At 56.8% G+C, this 16637-nt stretch overlaps 1 protein-coding gene across 7 annotated transcripts in view; it reads right to left on the reverse strand.

Annotated features, from left to right (window-relative positions):
- Positions 1–16637, reverse strand: part of SDK1 (sidekick cell adhesion molecule 1) — a 740828-nt gene that overhangs the window by 102332 nt on the left and 621859 nt on the right. For all 7 annotated transcript variants that reach the window (XM_043915387.1, XM_043915391.1, XM_043915392.1 and 4 more), the window contains 3 exons: positions 12836–12934; positions 7353–7544; positions 4967–5088 (listed from right to left, as the gene is read on the reverse strand). In XM_043915387.1, coding sequence (XP_043771322.1) covers positions 4967–5088; positions 7353–7544; positions 12836–12934 — 413 coding nt within the window. The remainder of the gene's footprint in view (positions 1–4966; positions 5089–7352; positions 7545–12835; positions 12935–16637) is intronic.

Here is a 16637-nt window from a genome sequence, read left to right on the forward strand (position 1 = left end):
TATATATAGTTGACAGAAATGCAACATTACAACCTGCAGCGGAAAGCTTTGGTAATGTCCAGAAAGTTTACACTCACTGTTGGTCCCGAAATCCCATTCCTAGGGACGGAGCCCAGAGGTTCAGCCGCATAAACACAAAAGGAGTGCAGGAGGCTGAGAGCAGCCTCTAGGCAGAATAAGGCCCCCGGCAGGTGTCTCCCCTCACCCGGAGGTCCACACCCTGGACTCTGGGGCCTGCAGGCATGTCACCCCCACACAGAAGGGACTGAAGATGTGATTAAGGTTAAGAGCCTTGAAATAGGGAGATTATCCTGGATTATCTGGGTGGGTGTAATCGACCCTAAAAATGCAAGAGAGAGGCGGGAGAGTGGGTCAGGGAGAGAGATGAAAGAGGCAGTGGCAGCCTGAGAAAGACCTGCCCCCGCCCCACTGCTGGCTCTGCAGGTGGAGGAAGGGACGTGGGGACCCTCGGGCCGGAGATAACGATGGCCGGCTCAGTCCCAGGGCCTCAGCAAGTGAGCTCTGCCAACAGCCTGGACAAGCGAGGAGAGTGGGAGATGGCGGTCTCCCAGAGCTTCTGGACAGGCGCACAAGCGGCTCACACCACAGGCAACGGAGCTGATACTTTGTAATAACTGTGAGTGGAGTAGCGCCTTTAAAAATCACAAATCACTGTATTGCACACCTGTGACTTATGTGATATCGTACAGCTACTATACATCAATTTAAAAGGAGAGGAGCAGACTAGCAGGCATGAAATAAATAAGATAAAGGATTTAATGTACAGCACAGTGAATATAGCCAATATCTTGTAATAACCTTAAATGGAGGATAATCTGTAAAAATTACTTTGGCCACCTAATGTGAAGAGCCAACTCACTGGAAAAGACCCTGATGCTGGGAAAGATTGAAGGCAGGAGGAGAAGGGGGCGACAGAGGATGAGGTGGTTGGATGGCATCACTGACTTAATGGACATGAGTCTGAGGAAACTCGGGGAGTTGGTGAAGGACAGGGAGGCCTGGCGTGCTGCAGTCCATGGGGTTGCAAAGAGTCGGACACAACGGAGAGACTGAACCACAAGACACAGCACGGTGAATACAGACAATATCCTATAATAACTTTAAATGGAGTATAATCTGCAAAAATATTGTACAGCTGAAAGTAATACATATTGTAAATCAGAGATACTTTACTAAAATTTTTTTAAATTAAAAAAAAAAAACAAAACAAAACAAGAAAATCAAACACTCCAGCAATAACAGAAAGAGGGACCAGATGAACATAGACAACAGGTGAGTGTGGGTGAAGGGTGTGTGGGAGCGTGTTCCTTCCGGGCACGCTGAAAATGTTTTATATTAAAAACACAGGTATTAAGAGGTCCGTTGTGGCAGAGAAGCATAACGCGCGTGCACTTTACGTACAGAGAGGGGCCACGTGCTCACCCATCACCTCCTCTCCACCGACAGAGGAAGGACCCCTCTCTGACCCCGAGCTGTGACCATCCTGGCGAGCGGGCCCCGGCAACAGGAGCTGGCCGCTCCCGGGCCTGGCTCTGGGGGTGCAGCCCGCAGGTCTTGCGCAGAGCCAGCAGAGGTGGCATCTGCACTCCCGCCGTCCCGCCTGGCCTGACGCCCACCCTGAGGAGCGTCTGCCCTTTGTGCCCGGCGGTACCGCTGTCCAGGAACAGTCAGGACGGACTCCTGGCTTCTGTGCTCCTTGGAGCGCGTGCCCGTCTCTGTCTGGCCGACTCTGAGCCTCTGCTTTCCAGGAAGGACCACGGTTTTCCTCCTTTATTTTCTCTGATGCGTTTTCAAGCTCGCTTTCATTGTTTTGGTTTTCGCTTCCCGGGGATGTATTTTTTCAGTGATCCTTTCCTAAGTAATTAATTGTTCCAGCCGTACTGATCGATTGGTTCCAACTAGCTGGCCCACTGTCAGGATCCTGCAGAGGCTTCCAGAAATGGTTGCTTAATGAAAGTTTTGAAGACATAGATGAATCCGTGCCCTGATTTATGGCCAAATTTCCAGGATCGAATTGTCTTGCAACAGAGCACAAGCATAGTCATGAAAACCACCAGGGTTTTGCTGAGGACACTAAGGGTCTCGGCGTGCGGCTTGGCATCGGTTCGCTCTGCTCTGGGTGGAACAAGGTGCATCAGGGCGGGTGGGATCCACGGAGGCTGGTGGGACCCTCCCCCTGATGCATGAGCCCTGTGGGTCCTGCTCTCTTGCCATCACGCTCTGAGTCAAGTGCAAAGTCCTCCTAGGAAGGACGCTCAGGCTCCCCGTGACCGGCCCCCAGCTCCTCCCTACGCCCCGCACTCCAGCCGTCTGTCCTCCACGCCGTCCTCACAGGGGAAGTTCCTGTTCCTTTCCCAGCAACCTGAAGGCCCTTCTCCTGAGACAGAATCTCCCTCCCTGACCGCACAAACGGCGTCCGTTTCTGCTCACCGCTGAGTACCTCATGCTAGACTGGGGCCTGGAGATAAATACATGCTATAAACATTGTTGAGTAAATGCAGGTTCGTCCATTCCGACTGTACCAAACGATCGTCTTAGTCTGTTCTGTAGCTCACTGTGATAAAGAATTAAAAGAAAAATCTCCACCAACGATACCATCAAATTGGGGGAACCTATACCAAACCACTGCTGAGTTTTACAAACTTGCTGGCACGCTGAATGCACCACTTTCACAGCATCATCTTTTAGGATTTGAAATAGCTCGACTGGGATTCCATCCCCTCCACTAGCTTTGTTCGTAGTGATGCTTCCTAAGGCCCACTTGACTTCACACTCCAGGATGTCAGGCTCTAGGTGAGTGATCACACCATTGTGGTTATCTGGGTCGTGAAGATCTTTTTGTATAGTTCTACTATAGTTCAGCTGTGTATTCTTGCCACCTCTTCTTAATATCTTCTGCTTCTGTTAGCTCCATAGCATTTCTGTCCTTTACTGTGCCCATCTTTGCATGAAATGTTCCCTTGGTATCTCTGATTTTCTTGAAGAGATCTCTAGTCTTTCCCATTCTGTTGTTTTCCTCTATTTCTTTGCATTGATCACTGAGGAAGGCTTTCTTATCTCTCCTTGCTATTCCTTGGAACTCTGCATTCAGATGGGTATATCTTTCATTTTTTCCTTTGCGGTTGGTTGCTTCTCTTCTTTTCCCAGCTATTTGTAAGACCTCCTCAGATAACCATTTTGCCTTTCTTTTTCTTCAGGACAGTCTTGATCACTGCCTCTTGGACTGGAAAAGGTCAGTTTTCATTCCAATCCCAAAGAAAGGCAATGCCAAAGAATGTTCAAATTACTGCACAATTGCACGCATCTCACATGCTAGCAAAGTAATGCTCAAAATTCTCAAAGCGAGGCTTCAACAGTATACGAACTGAGAATTCCAAGATGTTCAAGCTGGATTTAGAAAAGGCAGAGGAACCAGAAATCAAATTGCCAACATCCACTGGATCACAGAAAAAGCAAGAGAGTTCCAGAAAAATATCTACTGCTTTATGGACTGTGCCAAAGCCTTTGACTGTGTGGATCACAACAAAATGTGGAAAATTCTTCAAGAGATGGGAATACCAGTCCACCTGACCTGCCTCCTGAGAAATCTGTATGCAGGTCAAGAAGCCACAGTTAGAACAGGACATGGAACAACAGACTGGTTCCAGATCGGGAAAGGAGTACATCAAGGCTGTATATTGTCACTCTGCTTATTTAACTTATATGCAGAGGACATCATATGAAATGCTGGACTGGATGAAGCACAAGCTGGAATCAAGATTGCTGGAACAAATATCAATAACCTCAGATATGCAGATGACACCACCCTTATGGCAGAAAGCAAAGAGGAACTAAAGAGCCTCTTGATGAAAGTGAAAGAGGGGAGTGAAAAAGTTGGCTTAAAACTCAACATTCAAAAAATGAAGATCATCCCATCACTTCATGGCAAATAGATGAGGAGTCAATGGAAACAGTGACAGACTTTATTTTCTTGGCTCCAAAATCACTGCAGATGGTGACTGCAGCCATGAAATTAAAAGATGCTTGCTCCTTGGAAGGAAGGTTATGACCAACCTAGACAGCATATTAAAAAGCAGAGACATTACTTTGCCAACAAAGGTCCATCTAGTCAAAGCTATGATTTTTCCATTCAGTTCAGTTCAGTTGCTCAGTCGTGTCCGACTCTTTGCGACCCCACGGACTGCAGCACGCCAGGCTTCCCTGTCCATTAGTCATGGTTTTTCCATTAGTCATGTATAGATGTGAGAGTTGGACTACAAAGAAAGCTGACCGCCGAAGAATTGATGCTTTTGAACTGTGGTGTCAGAGAAGACTCTTAAAAGTCTCTTGGACTGCAAGGAGATCAAACCAGTCCATCCTAAAGGAAATCAGTCCTGAATATTCATTGGAAGGACTGATGCTGAAGCTGAAACTCCAATACTTTGGCCACTTGAGGCAATGAACTAACTCACTGGAAAAGACCCTGATGCTGGGAGAGATTGAAGGTGGGAGGAGAAGGGGACGACAGAGGATGAGATGGTTGGATGGCATCACCGACTCAATGGACATGAGTTTGAACAAGCTCCAGGAGTTGGTGATGAACAGGGAAGCCTGGCGTGCTGCAGTCCACGGGGTCCCAACGAGTTACACGACTCACACGACTGAGCGACTGAACTGAACTGAACGGTGACTTGAACGTGCACCCCCACCATCCCTTCTTCCGTTATCCAGTAAGAGTCCAGCCTAGTATCCTGTGTTCCCTCTTGTTCCCACATCTGCCCCGGGCAAACCAGCCACTCCAGACTCCGGCTCTCCTCCTCCAAACACCATTGCCCCCCCCAACCACCCAAGGCCGCTCTAGCCAGGGGCTCATCTGCCCGGCAGAGGCATCACTGAACTGCCTGTCACCTCCAGGCCCTGCCTTCCTCTACGGGAACTGCCGCTCTCAGCTTCAGGGCGACCATACCTGTCCCTGCACGATCCACCTGGAGATGGCCGTCTTCCCGTCATACCCCGGTCGGAACTGGAGCGTGGCCGAGCGAGGGCTGATGTTGGAAATGACCAGATTGGATGGGGCACCAGGAAGTTCTGGACATAGAGGAGAGAGGGAAGGTGGAGATTTAAATCCTGCTACAGCTCAGGAAAGGTATCAAACATGTCAGCAACAACCACTCTCATCAGGCCTTTACACCAAGACAGGGTTTATTTTTACAACTGCCAGAGTGAGAAGCACAGCATTCCTTCCAAGGATCCTCAAAGAACACAAAGGGCTGAGTGTCCGTCTCCCTTCTGACAATGACCTGGTGCCTTCGAAAGAGGATGGGGAGGGAGTGTGCACCCCGAGTATCTCCGGGCAGCTTGAAATGGGAGGTGAGCGGGTCCCAAGCCGTAGGCTTCCTGGCTCTGGTTTCCAAGACAACCGGACTCAGGTGAAAGTGCAGAACTGGTCCCTGTCTGCCTGTGGTCTTATGCTCTGGCAACTGAACGAGGGCAGGTGGGCTCTGCGTGTGGCCCCGCGTCTGAGGCTGGCTGTGGCTAAGCCTCCTCCTTGAACAGAGGCCCTTCTGCAGGCTGACCCCCTGGTCCGCCCCCGGGAGCCTGCCCCACTAGAAAGTGAGATGCTGTGGGTTCACAGGGAGAGCTCTGACATTACTGGGCAACTGAAAACCGCTTGAGAAAGACTGCGGGATGCAATGAAGGAACGAAAGAGGACACCAGTGTCAGGAAAGGCTCCCAGACGCGCCGTGTCCGAGGGATGACGTCCGGACTCGCTGTGTTCGGGGTGTTTAAGACCAGGTCTCTCACGGGGGCAACAGGACCACTCTGGTGATGGCTCAGTGCTGGCACACGCCGCGTCGCTGGGCTCTCAGGGGTCCTTTCCACGTCACGTTTAATGAACTTGGAGAGGAGACTCTTTAAATCGAAGGAGAAGGGACTCTTTTCTGTATATCTGTCAGCTCTCTGGGTTCTGTAGCTGGTTCTCCAGTCATGAATGGATGTCAACTTCAAGCACCGCAAATGGATCATAGCCCAAAGTGATGGTCATCACAGGCTTTTTCTCGGTGTGACCCAGGACAGACCCCCGGCTCCTGGGGACCCCGGCCTCCCCCAGCCAGGCTGTCAGGTCCACTCGGCGTGGCTGGGCCCGACTTCTGCAGCCCTTCTCTGCATCCGGGGTAGTGCTGGTCACGGTCACACTGGGACTGAGGCCGCTTGGAGGTGAGGTCAGCTGGCCACTTCCAGGCCCCGGTTGGATGGTGTCCAAACCATCCAGGAAACAAGTTGGTCGCCCAGGGATGCTCTGTGTTACCCCGGCCGCTGCCCATTAGCTGGTTCTAACGAATTAACTCACATGGCATCATTGCCGCCTCATTGTCACTAGTTACTAGGGTCCTAACCTTTGAATGTGTGCTTTGGGAGCTGCTGTGGAATACATGAATCTCGCTGGAAGCCAAAGACTTCCTTCTTAAGAAAGGACATGTGTCTTAGGTAGATGCCTTAGAGAAAACATCGGATCGGCTCAAGTGTGGCCCCAGGCCAGCAACGTGGGTGCCACCTGGAGCGCGTCCCGGGGTAAGTTCTGCAACCTTGCCCACACCCAGGGGGTGGCCATGTGGGAGCTGGCCCAGCACAGACGGTGGCGGGGGGGGGGGCGTGGAGATGGACACACAGGACAGTGTGAGAAGCCCTGCCTGAGAGAGAGGTCGGTGGCGACTGTGCGTCAGGGGACGGACAGCTGTGTCTCGGGACCCTGGGGGCTCCCGGCTTCCCGAGGAGAGGGCTGCGGGGATGACGGCTGGTTTCAGTCTTCGGGGCCGTCCTGCTTTTCTCAGAGACCCAAGGAGGCGACCAGATGGCTTCCGGGGAGCACAAGGTCTCCGGTTTAGAACTGAATCGATGGCCCCACGACGTTTTCTAACGCCTGTGTGTTGGTGAATTCCTGGGGAAAACACTTTCATTTTAAATGTAAACTTTGGAGAGAAACAGCTGAGTGCAATTTCCGAAGCTGGAATGAGTGTGAACGTTTAGGGAGACGATCTGACTTCCAGAAAGGCCCCGCTGGGGTGCACGCGCTCCCCGACGTTCACTGCAACCCCTCCCTGCCCGCTTCCTCCCCACCTTCTTGCTCTGTCTTGCAGACCCACACTGCCCCTGATTTGCTGAGGGGATAGTTCTGTGCCTCTTGGTCTTAACTGCAGTAATTCACTGACCCCCGACCATCCGAGCCCAGGGCTGACACCCCTCTTTCAAAGGCCCCCAGTGACTTCTGCACAAAGATGCCCACCAACTCGGAGCGTGAGTGAGGCCCGGGGAGCACGGCCGCGGGGACAGCAGGGCCTGAGTGTACTGACCTGGGGGCACCCCGGAAGAGATGGTGGATGAGGTGGGCACGCCGGTGCCCGCGGCGGTGACGGCCGCCACGTCGATGGTGTAGGTGGTGAGGGAGGACAGCCCCTGGATCTTGTACTCGAGCGTCGAGCTGTTGAGGGTGAGTGTGAGCCGCGAGGCGCTCTGCCCGTACACCTCCCAGGAGACCTGATAGCCTGGAAAGCAGGTGGGGCACAGGGTCAGTCCTGGGGTCCCGGGAGCCAGGGCGGAGGTGGGCGCCCCCCGGTCATCTCAGGGCTCTGACAACAGTGGGGAGCCCAGCCGGGCCGCCAGTCCAGAGCCCATGGGGACGAGACTCAGGCCGGGCCCTCCATCTGGGCACCCCACCCACGGGGGCGGCAAGAGGATGGGGCTGGGGTCTAGGGCAGGATGGGGGTGGGGGTGGGGGCGGCTGGGGGAGGAGGGGCTGGGGGAGAAGGGTGGGGCTGAGGGCGGAGGGAGGGGCTGGGGGAGAGGGAGGGCGAGAGGACGAGGGTGGGGGGCGCCGCGCCTGCGGAAGGAGGGTGGGGCGGGGCTGGGGGAGGGGGGTGGGGCTGAGGGGGCTGACAGAGGATGGCTGGCCTGCGGTCCTCTGTGCAGCCTTCTTTCGTCAGAAGATGCGCGCGCTTCATCCACATTTCCATTTTTATAAGCCGATATTTTCATCACATGGCGCCCTAAATCAGAGGCTTGCTCCTGGCTTGCAACTAATTTGTGGAAACGCTGCCACTTTTCCCTTATAAAATGATTGATAAAGCGCTTTTTGCCGTAACGTTTCTCCCCTGCCCAGGCACGAGCGTTGCTTCGACCTGCCTCCCTCTTGAGCCTGTTTTCCGAGCGACACCGGGTCCCCCCCACCCCCCACTCCCACGCTCAAGTTCATCCGTCGGGGCCTGAGGATCACAGTTCATTCAGCCCTGGGGCCCATCGCGATCTGGGGCTCAGAAAAAAGACCCAGGCAGCCCGGAGTCAGCCCCCGTGCGGGGATGTTCTGTGATTACAGGACACCGCGGCGCATCCCCGAGGACGGAGGCGCTGATGGAGGGCTCCCCGGCCGCGGCAGAGTGCTGAGAGCGCTGTTCTTCTGTCTCCGGTCGTGAGCCCGGGGACAGAAGCGCCGGGAGGCTCTGGGCTCCTCCTCACTCTGATGAAGCAATAAATCGAGCGAGAGACTTGCACTTGCAGGTAAACAAGAATTTAGAGGAGAGTGTCTCGGGACTTCAGCACTTTGGAAAAAAAAATAACGCTAGAAGCCGCTGCCCGTCAGCCGCCCCACAGCCTGCCAGCCTCTGCGGGCGGGGGCGACCCTTGCCGGGGTTGGGGGGCTGGGGCAGCAGGCCGTGGAGGACGGAGGGGGTCCCTGCCGCACACCGGCAGCCCCCGCTTACCTGAGCTGCACTCCCGGCCGCCGGGTCCCCACCCCGGGCCCACGTGAACCACGGACTCCAGCCAGGCCCGCGGCCCGGCTGCCTCCCGGGCCCCCTCTGCTCTCCGTTCTCCTCCGCGCAGAGGACGGTGCTCACTCCAGACTTGAGAGCCTCCTCCCCGCTTCCCTCCCTGACCCCTGCCCTCCCTCACCCGCAGAGGCAGGAACACCCCAAGGCGCTAAAATCCATCCGTCCTTTTCTGCCGAGTCAGACTTTTGGGACTAACTGTACAGTGAAGACCAGACCACCCGGCAGGGGCCGGGCAGTGAGGACCGGTAACTTCACACACGCCGTGTCCATGACATTCCTGCGATGCCCTGAGCGCCCCACGCGCGTGAGTTCACTCAGCCTGGGACGGCGCTCTGAGGCTGCAGCATCATCGCCTGCCTCACGGAGGAGGGGACCAAGGCCGTGGCTCCTCATCGCCTTCCCAGCCCGCCGGCCCCTGGGAACCCTGCCGCCCACGGCAGGCCGGGGAGGCATGCCCGGCCTGGGGGTCGTCCGAGGGGCCTCCGCTCCGCGAGGCTCAAGCCGGCCCACACACATTGGACCAGAAGGCTGCTGTTACACACTCATGTTCTTATCTGTGCTGTTAACGTCACCACCTTGTCCACCAGACAATTTTCTTTGTCTAGAAGCTGTTCTTCATCAAAATTTACTAAAATATAGCACCTTATTCTGCATGGCAACCTGGAGCCCAAACACAGCGCTTCCAGCACCCTTAGCAGAAAATTAGCGGGGTTCCACGGCATCGCAGCGGACAGTCTGGTGGGCGGCTGTTGTCATGGATACAAGTGAAGCCAAACGCACAAGGGAAGGCCCTCGCGTGCTCGGGAAAGGGCGTGGCAAAGGCCAGCGAGAGCAGGCTGGCCTGAATGCCGGGCACAGAGGCCTGGAGCGTGGGCGCGTGGTGGGCGAGGCCCCGTGCAGGCAGGCCTGGCTGGAGCGCTCCTCGGGCCGGGGCGGGAGGAGGGAGAGAACCCCCCACCCAGGGTGTGCTCTACCTGCTCCAAACGCTGCCTAAGTGAGACTAATGACCAGAGGGGCTTCAGAAATGACTCCCTGTTGAGCTGAAGTAAATTCTCCAGGAGAGAGCAGTACATCCAATTGCGAGCTGTCTGTCCGCGTCCTCCTGCTCATAAATCAGCGTTTAGGCGGGGATTGTGGGGCTGCTGCCTGTACAGGGGGAGCCCGGGCGGAGTTCGCGGGGCGCCCCACGCCCCCGCCACCTCCCGCTGACTCCTTCCAGGCACTTCAGGGAAGCTCCCGGCATCCAGTCTCCTACGGGGCGTCTGGGCCACAGAGCGGCCCGTCCACAGGGCTAGACGTTATGGCACCATCTGCCCGGCAGCTTCTCTGACCAGCACTGACGGCGCGGCTTCGGAGGGATGGTACCTGGTGCCCTGTAGACGCTTCCTGAAAGGGGCTTTCAGAGGCCAGCTTTGCCCACAAACACAAACATGGTTTTCTTTATTGTACTTGGTAGAATTCTCTCCATTCAACCTGGAAAAGGCCTTTGAGGTGCAGCTGGCGTGCCCCACAGGAAACCAAGTCCATCCGGGGGCGCTGCCCTGTGTGTCTGAGCAGAGCATCCAGGGCAGGGAGGGTCCCACAGAAGGAGGGGTCCTGGGGGGTGACTGTGGGGACACTGAAGCTGGGGTCCGGCCTCTGGGAAGGCCCCCTCCCCCTGTAGCCCATTTTACAGAGTCGGGGGGCGAGGTGAGGACAGAGCAGACCACGAGGGACAACGGCCCCCGAGGGAGGCGTGGTTGGAGCGGAGCATCTGCCTGAAGCGCTGACCCTCAGAGCCGCCACTGCAGACCTGCTTCCAGCCCAGGGCTTCCAGGCCGGCTCTGAACAGCCCGAGCTGCAAAGGCCAAGTTCCATGACAAACAGTAGCTGTTGCCAGTGACTGCAAGTATTTGTTTAATAAAACACGAAATTGGGTTCATTAAGCCCTATTAGCTGTAGGAACTGATGATCATCAATCAGGAGTGTCGGCTGCGGGCGCCCAGCCTGGGGAGGTGGGCTCCACTCGGGGAGTGGGGGGGTTGACGTCCATGGATTTCCTGCAAGGCGGGAGGCTGGAAGGGAGAGGCGGGCGGGTGCTAGGAGGGCCCGGGCGGGGCCGAGGCTGCAACTGTCAGCGGGGAGGCCTTCCGGTGGAGTCTGTCCATCGAGGCATCCGGGCCAGGATTCCGAAACGTACCCCTTTTCTGTGGGTCCTCAGGGCCGAGCCAAGGGAGGTGAAAGGTCTGCCTGCCCCGCGCCCCGGTCCCCCTGAAGTCAGCGGCAGCTGCAGCTCTAAGTCACGCTAATTCGGGCCACAGATGTCCCCACGGGGCTGAACCGAAAGGACTTCTTCCACGTGGGGGCCGCTGCTCAGCTTTCGGTGCTTCTGGGCTTGCTTCCCTCTCGCTGGTCAGTCTGTTTTCCCTGCTTTGCGCAGCTTAAAGCCACAGGAAGCTGGATTCCTCTGGGCGACCGCCCTCCTCTGCTCCAGGCCTGCCCACCTTGGTCTCATGCCTTCCACTCCCGTCCACAGCGGGGCGTCTTCCCTACACATGCAGCACTGTGTCCTCTGCCCAGAGGCCTCAGAGTATGAGCAGACTGGGCTTTGGAGGTCTGATTTCAGTAGGGAAATTCCCCCTTCCTGGACTTAATTCACAGCTTCTTGAGGGCAGATCTAGATTCATGAATCTATTTAAAAGTGAGGGTCAGAGGCGGCATTGGCGCAAAGGTGCCCCTAATGGCAGCTTCTGGATCGGAGCACTCCCCTCTGTAGGGGGTCTGGTCGGAGCAGGTGAGCCGAGGGCCCCCCTGCAGGTAGGCAGAGGGCGGGCTGGCACCGGGAGGTTTCCTGAGCAACGGGAGAGAAGCGGGGAGCTCAGCGCAGGGACAGAACCCGGGCTGTGTGCGGGGGGCTGTGTCTGAGGCCCCACCTGAACCTGCGGCTGGAGCCCGTCGCAATCCCAGGATCAGAGCACGCCGCAAGCCTTCGAATTTGCCCCGTCTCTGCTGCGTTCCCAGCGGTTAGAGAGATGCGGACACAGAACCGTGTGAACACCGCGTGGGACAGGAGGCTCGGGAGGCGGGCGGGGTCCACTCGGATCCCAAGCTGGAGAAGCTGGGCAGTGCCCATGGCGCACGCATCCCACTGGGAGCTAACTGGTTACTTAAGAAGGAATTGCAAACATTCTTCTTTCAATGAACGCGTCTTCTTCTTTCAAACAGCTGTTTACTTGCCGGGATAAGCTGTCTGCACCTAACCACTGAGGAAGCAGAACCCTCCGGCCTTCTCCTGGCCGGCAGCACAGTCCCCAGGAAGACGTGAAGCAAAGACGTGAAGCCTTCCCTTGGGCCTGGACGGGGAGCCTGGGCCGACCCCCGTGCTGTGTGTGGATGACGCGATTTAAGTGGAAATTCAGCCCTATAACCTGGAACGTTCTTCAGAAGCCTCTTCTTCAGAATGAAATCAAGCCGTTCCCCTGAGACCACACTGCAGGAGAGGGAGGCGGTCCCTGCTCCCTGGACGCCCCTCACCTGCAGCTGCGCCCCGGGGGCCTGGCATCCGGGGCAGGGGACAGGCGTGGCTTGGCTGCTCTCCGGGACCGGGGGTGGGGGAGGCGGGGGACAGGGGAGGCGGGGGACAGGGCCGCCCCATCATGGCGCCTGCATTCGGCTCTCCCTGCCCGCCCCAGCCCCAGCCTCCTCAGCTGTCACCTCCCTGCACGGCCACGAGATTACGGCCCATGAGGGGACACACCTGGGGCACGAGTCTCCTGGGCAGAGATGTCAGAGGCCTGTTCAACAAGCCCACGAGACCGAGCCTCCACACCCGGAGGCTGCAGCCTGGCCAGGGGGGGCCCGCAGGAAGCGAGGCCCCCGGGACAGGTCCCTCCCTCCTCCACTGGCCCCGTGCCAGTCACCCTGCAGGCCGTGGGCACCTGGGTGCTGCCAGCCGTGGCGCCTGGAGCTGTGTCCATCCCACTGTGTGGGGCAGACTTGTTTCTCCTTTTTCTGACCACAGAGACCCTTACCTGTAATGATGCCATTTTTCTCCAGGGGCTCCTGCCAGCTGACCTTGAGAGACGTGTCCAGAATCTCCGTGAAACTCAGGTGGCCCACAGCTCCTGGTTCTGGAAATGAGAACCAAAGACATCTGTTAGCATGTGGCCTGATTCTCTCCAGTTGGATTGGTGTGGAACAGTCTATCTGTGGAAGGAGGCGGGAGCCAGGACCAAGGTCAGAGCCCTCAGGAAAAGCCAGAGAAAACCCAGAAGGACAGGGTCTGAGGTGTCAGAGGGGACCGGGCTACGGTCACATACATGCTCTCTGTCGGCCTCACCCTGGCCTTGCCAAGAACTGCAGAGACCGGCAGCGGGAGATGCAGACGAGATCCCTTCTCTTTCTCCTGATCGGATCGAGTTGAACAATCGGGTGGTTGGACCCTGAAGGCTGCTGCTGACCCCAGCGTCCCTGACGCCTCTGTAGTCTTGTGTGTCTGTCTCGTGTGGGGCCAGGAGGCCGGGCCGGCCATACCTGGTCGCCAGCCGATGCCTGCCAGCCTGATCTAAGCTGTAACCTGCACTTACTCTCCCAGGGAGCCCAGGGGCAGGGCAGGCGTGAGGAATTTCCAACAACGATTGCATGTTTCCCTAGAGTTTCCCTGACCATAGCCTCCTCCTAAGGCAGGAGCGCAGCGCAGCAGAGCTGCCGTTGGCTCAACGCTGGGCTCGGCCGGGCAGAAGCCTGGTCCCCTGCCGGCCGGCTCTGCGGTCCTTAGAGTGGCTAAGCCTTAGTTCGCTCATCTGCGAAACAGGGAATACAAAAGTAACTCACGCTGCAAGGTAATTGTGAGAAAAAATGTAATAAAACACGAAAGCGGTCAGCATGTCCCCGGCACCACAAAAACGCTGACTGACGTGGCTGCCGTTGTTACCAGTTGTCAGTTACCATGCCATCAGAACATAGAGCCGTTTCTAAGAAGAGCTTACTGTCGCTTTGCAAAGTGCCGGAGAGAAAAGGCCTGAAAGGCCAAGACGTGAGCTAAACAGGTCTGGACTCTCAGGCCCAGAGGCATGTCAGGAGTCTGCTCTGACCCCGCCCCGCTTCTCCAACTGGAGAATTCCACGCCAGGCTCAGGGCAGGGATGCGCGGGGGCCAGCCCGGAGCTGGGTCTGGCACCCGGGTCTCCTGCCTGCCCTGGAGGGACCGCAGGGGCCACCAGGGGGCTCTGAGCCCATCGCCTGCTTCAGCTCCTCCAGGCTGAGTGCTCCAGCGCCCCCACACCCGGTCCCCTCGGGGCCGCCTCCCCAGGAGGTGGGAAGAGGTGACGGGTGACGATGCCCACAGTGACGGGTCACACGTGCCCGTGAGGTCCCCCTCTATGCCGTGGGGGGGGGGCAGGTGGGAAAGGAGACCCTGGAGCGCAGCGGTCAGATGGGGTGGGGGCCGGCGAGGGGGGGAGAGTGGGGGTCCCCTGCGTCCCGAGCCCCGAGCCAGGCACCGTGGGGCGCCTGGAGGGCACCCCTCGGGCCCGCAGTTCACCAGTCCTGCTCCGCCCACCTCTCTGCGGTGGCGCGCCCCCCCCCCCCAGGCACCCCCTGCCCTTTTTCAGGAGAAGCGCAGCGGACACATCAGGGGGAGGAAAAGGAGGCGCAGAAGCAGGCTCGGAGCAGAGACAAGGGTGCTCCTCGCCGGGCGGGGAACCAGGTTCCCACTGGCCTCCCCTGGACACCTCTGGGCAAGGCCACTTGGAGAGCTTTCTCATAATAACAAAGAGCAGCTTTTTCAGCCTAGAACAGGAGAGCACGAAGTCGATGGTGCCTGGTGTCTGTCCAGGGGCCGAGCTCAGGGATTCCAGCCGACCAGCCTCAGCCCTGTTCTGCCCACTGTCAACCTTGCAGAGACAGCAGGATTTTAAGGCGAATTCCACGCCTGGTACCCAGTTGGTACTTGGACAAAGCCTCCGAACACACCTCATGATTTTTTTAAAAAAAATGATAACAGCCTCAGCAAATTCACTCATCTGGGCGAAACTTTCAAAAGACTCTTTATGGATAAGCTCACACACTCTGACAAATTTCACTCTTTTGAGTTTGGAACACGGTAAAATAGGATGGCTGTCAAGACCATCTCGTCCTCCTCCAATTCTAAGATTCCAGAAAGACATTCTGACGGATTTTTGAACTGACTTGTTCTTTTTTTCGATCGATAGAACAGTGAAGAAAGCTTTTTGCTCCTTTTATGTTCTCAGTGTTTCTGCTTCCTGGATTCCTGCCCACATATGCTTGTCCTCTAGCTCTGCTGGAACCAGCTGGCAGCGTCTCGGCTTAAATTTATATTCTGTTTCCTCTCTACTGCGCTGCCCACCCCCACCCCCTCCCCACAGTTCTTATTTCATTAGAGCTTTGGAGAAGGAGGCCCGCTGCGTGTGCAGAACTAGCCAGGGCGCCATCTGCGTCGTCACTGTGGGGTGATGGGGGCCACTTTGCTGGCATGCAGGGCCCCAGGTCCTGTTCTAAAGGCTGCACCCCCAGAGCTGATAGCAGCCCCGTATGTGCTCAGTCGTGTACTAGTGTCTGACTGCACCCCGTGGACTGCAGCCCGCCAGGCTCCTCTGTCCATGAGATTCTCCAGGCAAGAATGCTGGAGTGGCTGGCCATGCCCTCTCCCAGGGGAGCTTCCTGACCCAGGGATCGAACCCGCATCTCTTATGTCTCCTGCATTGGCAGGTGGGTTCATTACCACTAGCGCCACCTGGGAAGCCCAACAGTAGCCCTACCTCCTGTCTTTCAGGGAGACTGTCCACGCCTACAAGGATGCTCTGTCTTTCTAGGTAGGACCAACAGGCTCCCTTTCTATCAGAAAATGGTGGTTCAGTTAGAAAATCCTAAAAAGATGATGTCACTGCTACTTCTCTCAACTCTCAAGAAATTCCTCATTTCTCCTCTGTACTAACGGGGGGCCCGGGGCCTTGAAGGTCCTGTTCCCTGGCTGCCCAGCATTATGAGATATTTCTGCACTGTCTGTGTCTGTCTTTGTTGTTGTCCAGTCGCTCAGTCGTGTCCGGCTCTTTGCGACCCCATGGTCTGCAGCATGCCAGGCTCCCCTGACCTCCACTGTCTCCTGGAGTTTGCTCAGTCTTATGTCCGCTGTGTCTGTCTAACTGGCAACCACAGAGCTTTTTAAGTAAAGAATTCAGCCAGGACTCTTCTCTCATTTATCTGAAGAAGTTCCCTGCTTTTGCCGCTTGTTATTTTTAGTAAGTGTCCTCTGGAAAGTAAAGCCCAATGTTGAGTTGGACCTGCTGTGGTTGGAGCTGAGATGCTGCCCTGGACTCTTCTCTCAATAATGAAATGGAAGGAAATGTCCAAATGATGAAGAGCCACGAGGGGTGCCCGATAGACGCTCTGAGAATTCACTGCCGCCTCCCTCAACTATGGGGGCGGGGGGCTCCCCTCCCCACCCGCCTGCGGTCGTAAAGGAGACCAGCTGTGTTTCCTTCAGGGGAGAAGGGGCCTTCCTGCAAGCAGACCTCCTCCTCTTCCAGAGCCCCCCACCCCGGGCCCCCTGCTCGTGCCCCCAGCACGCAGTCTCCAACCAGCCTCCTTGCACATGGCGGGGCCAGAGCCTCGTCAGCCTCCTGCTTCTCTGAAGCCCCCGGGCCCCAAAGTGACTGCACCCACTTGGGTGGTTTAACTGCCAAGGACCTCATACTCAGATGCCCTGAGGTTTTCAAGCCTTTCCATCTGTGGTGAGACCACACGCTTCAGTTATAGCCCCCAACCTTTCCTGGAGAGCACGGCCACAGTCGCTAACCGCTGGACTCCCGACCTG

Source organism: Cervus elaphus, chromosome 10 (assembly GCF_910594005.1).
Source record: "Cervus elaphus chromosome 10, mCerEla1.1, whole genome shotgun sequence".
NCBI lineage: Eukaryota > Metazoa > Chordata > Mammalia > Artiodactyla > Cervidae > Cervus > Cervus elaphus.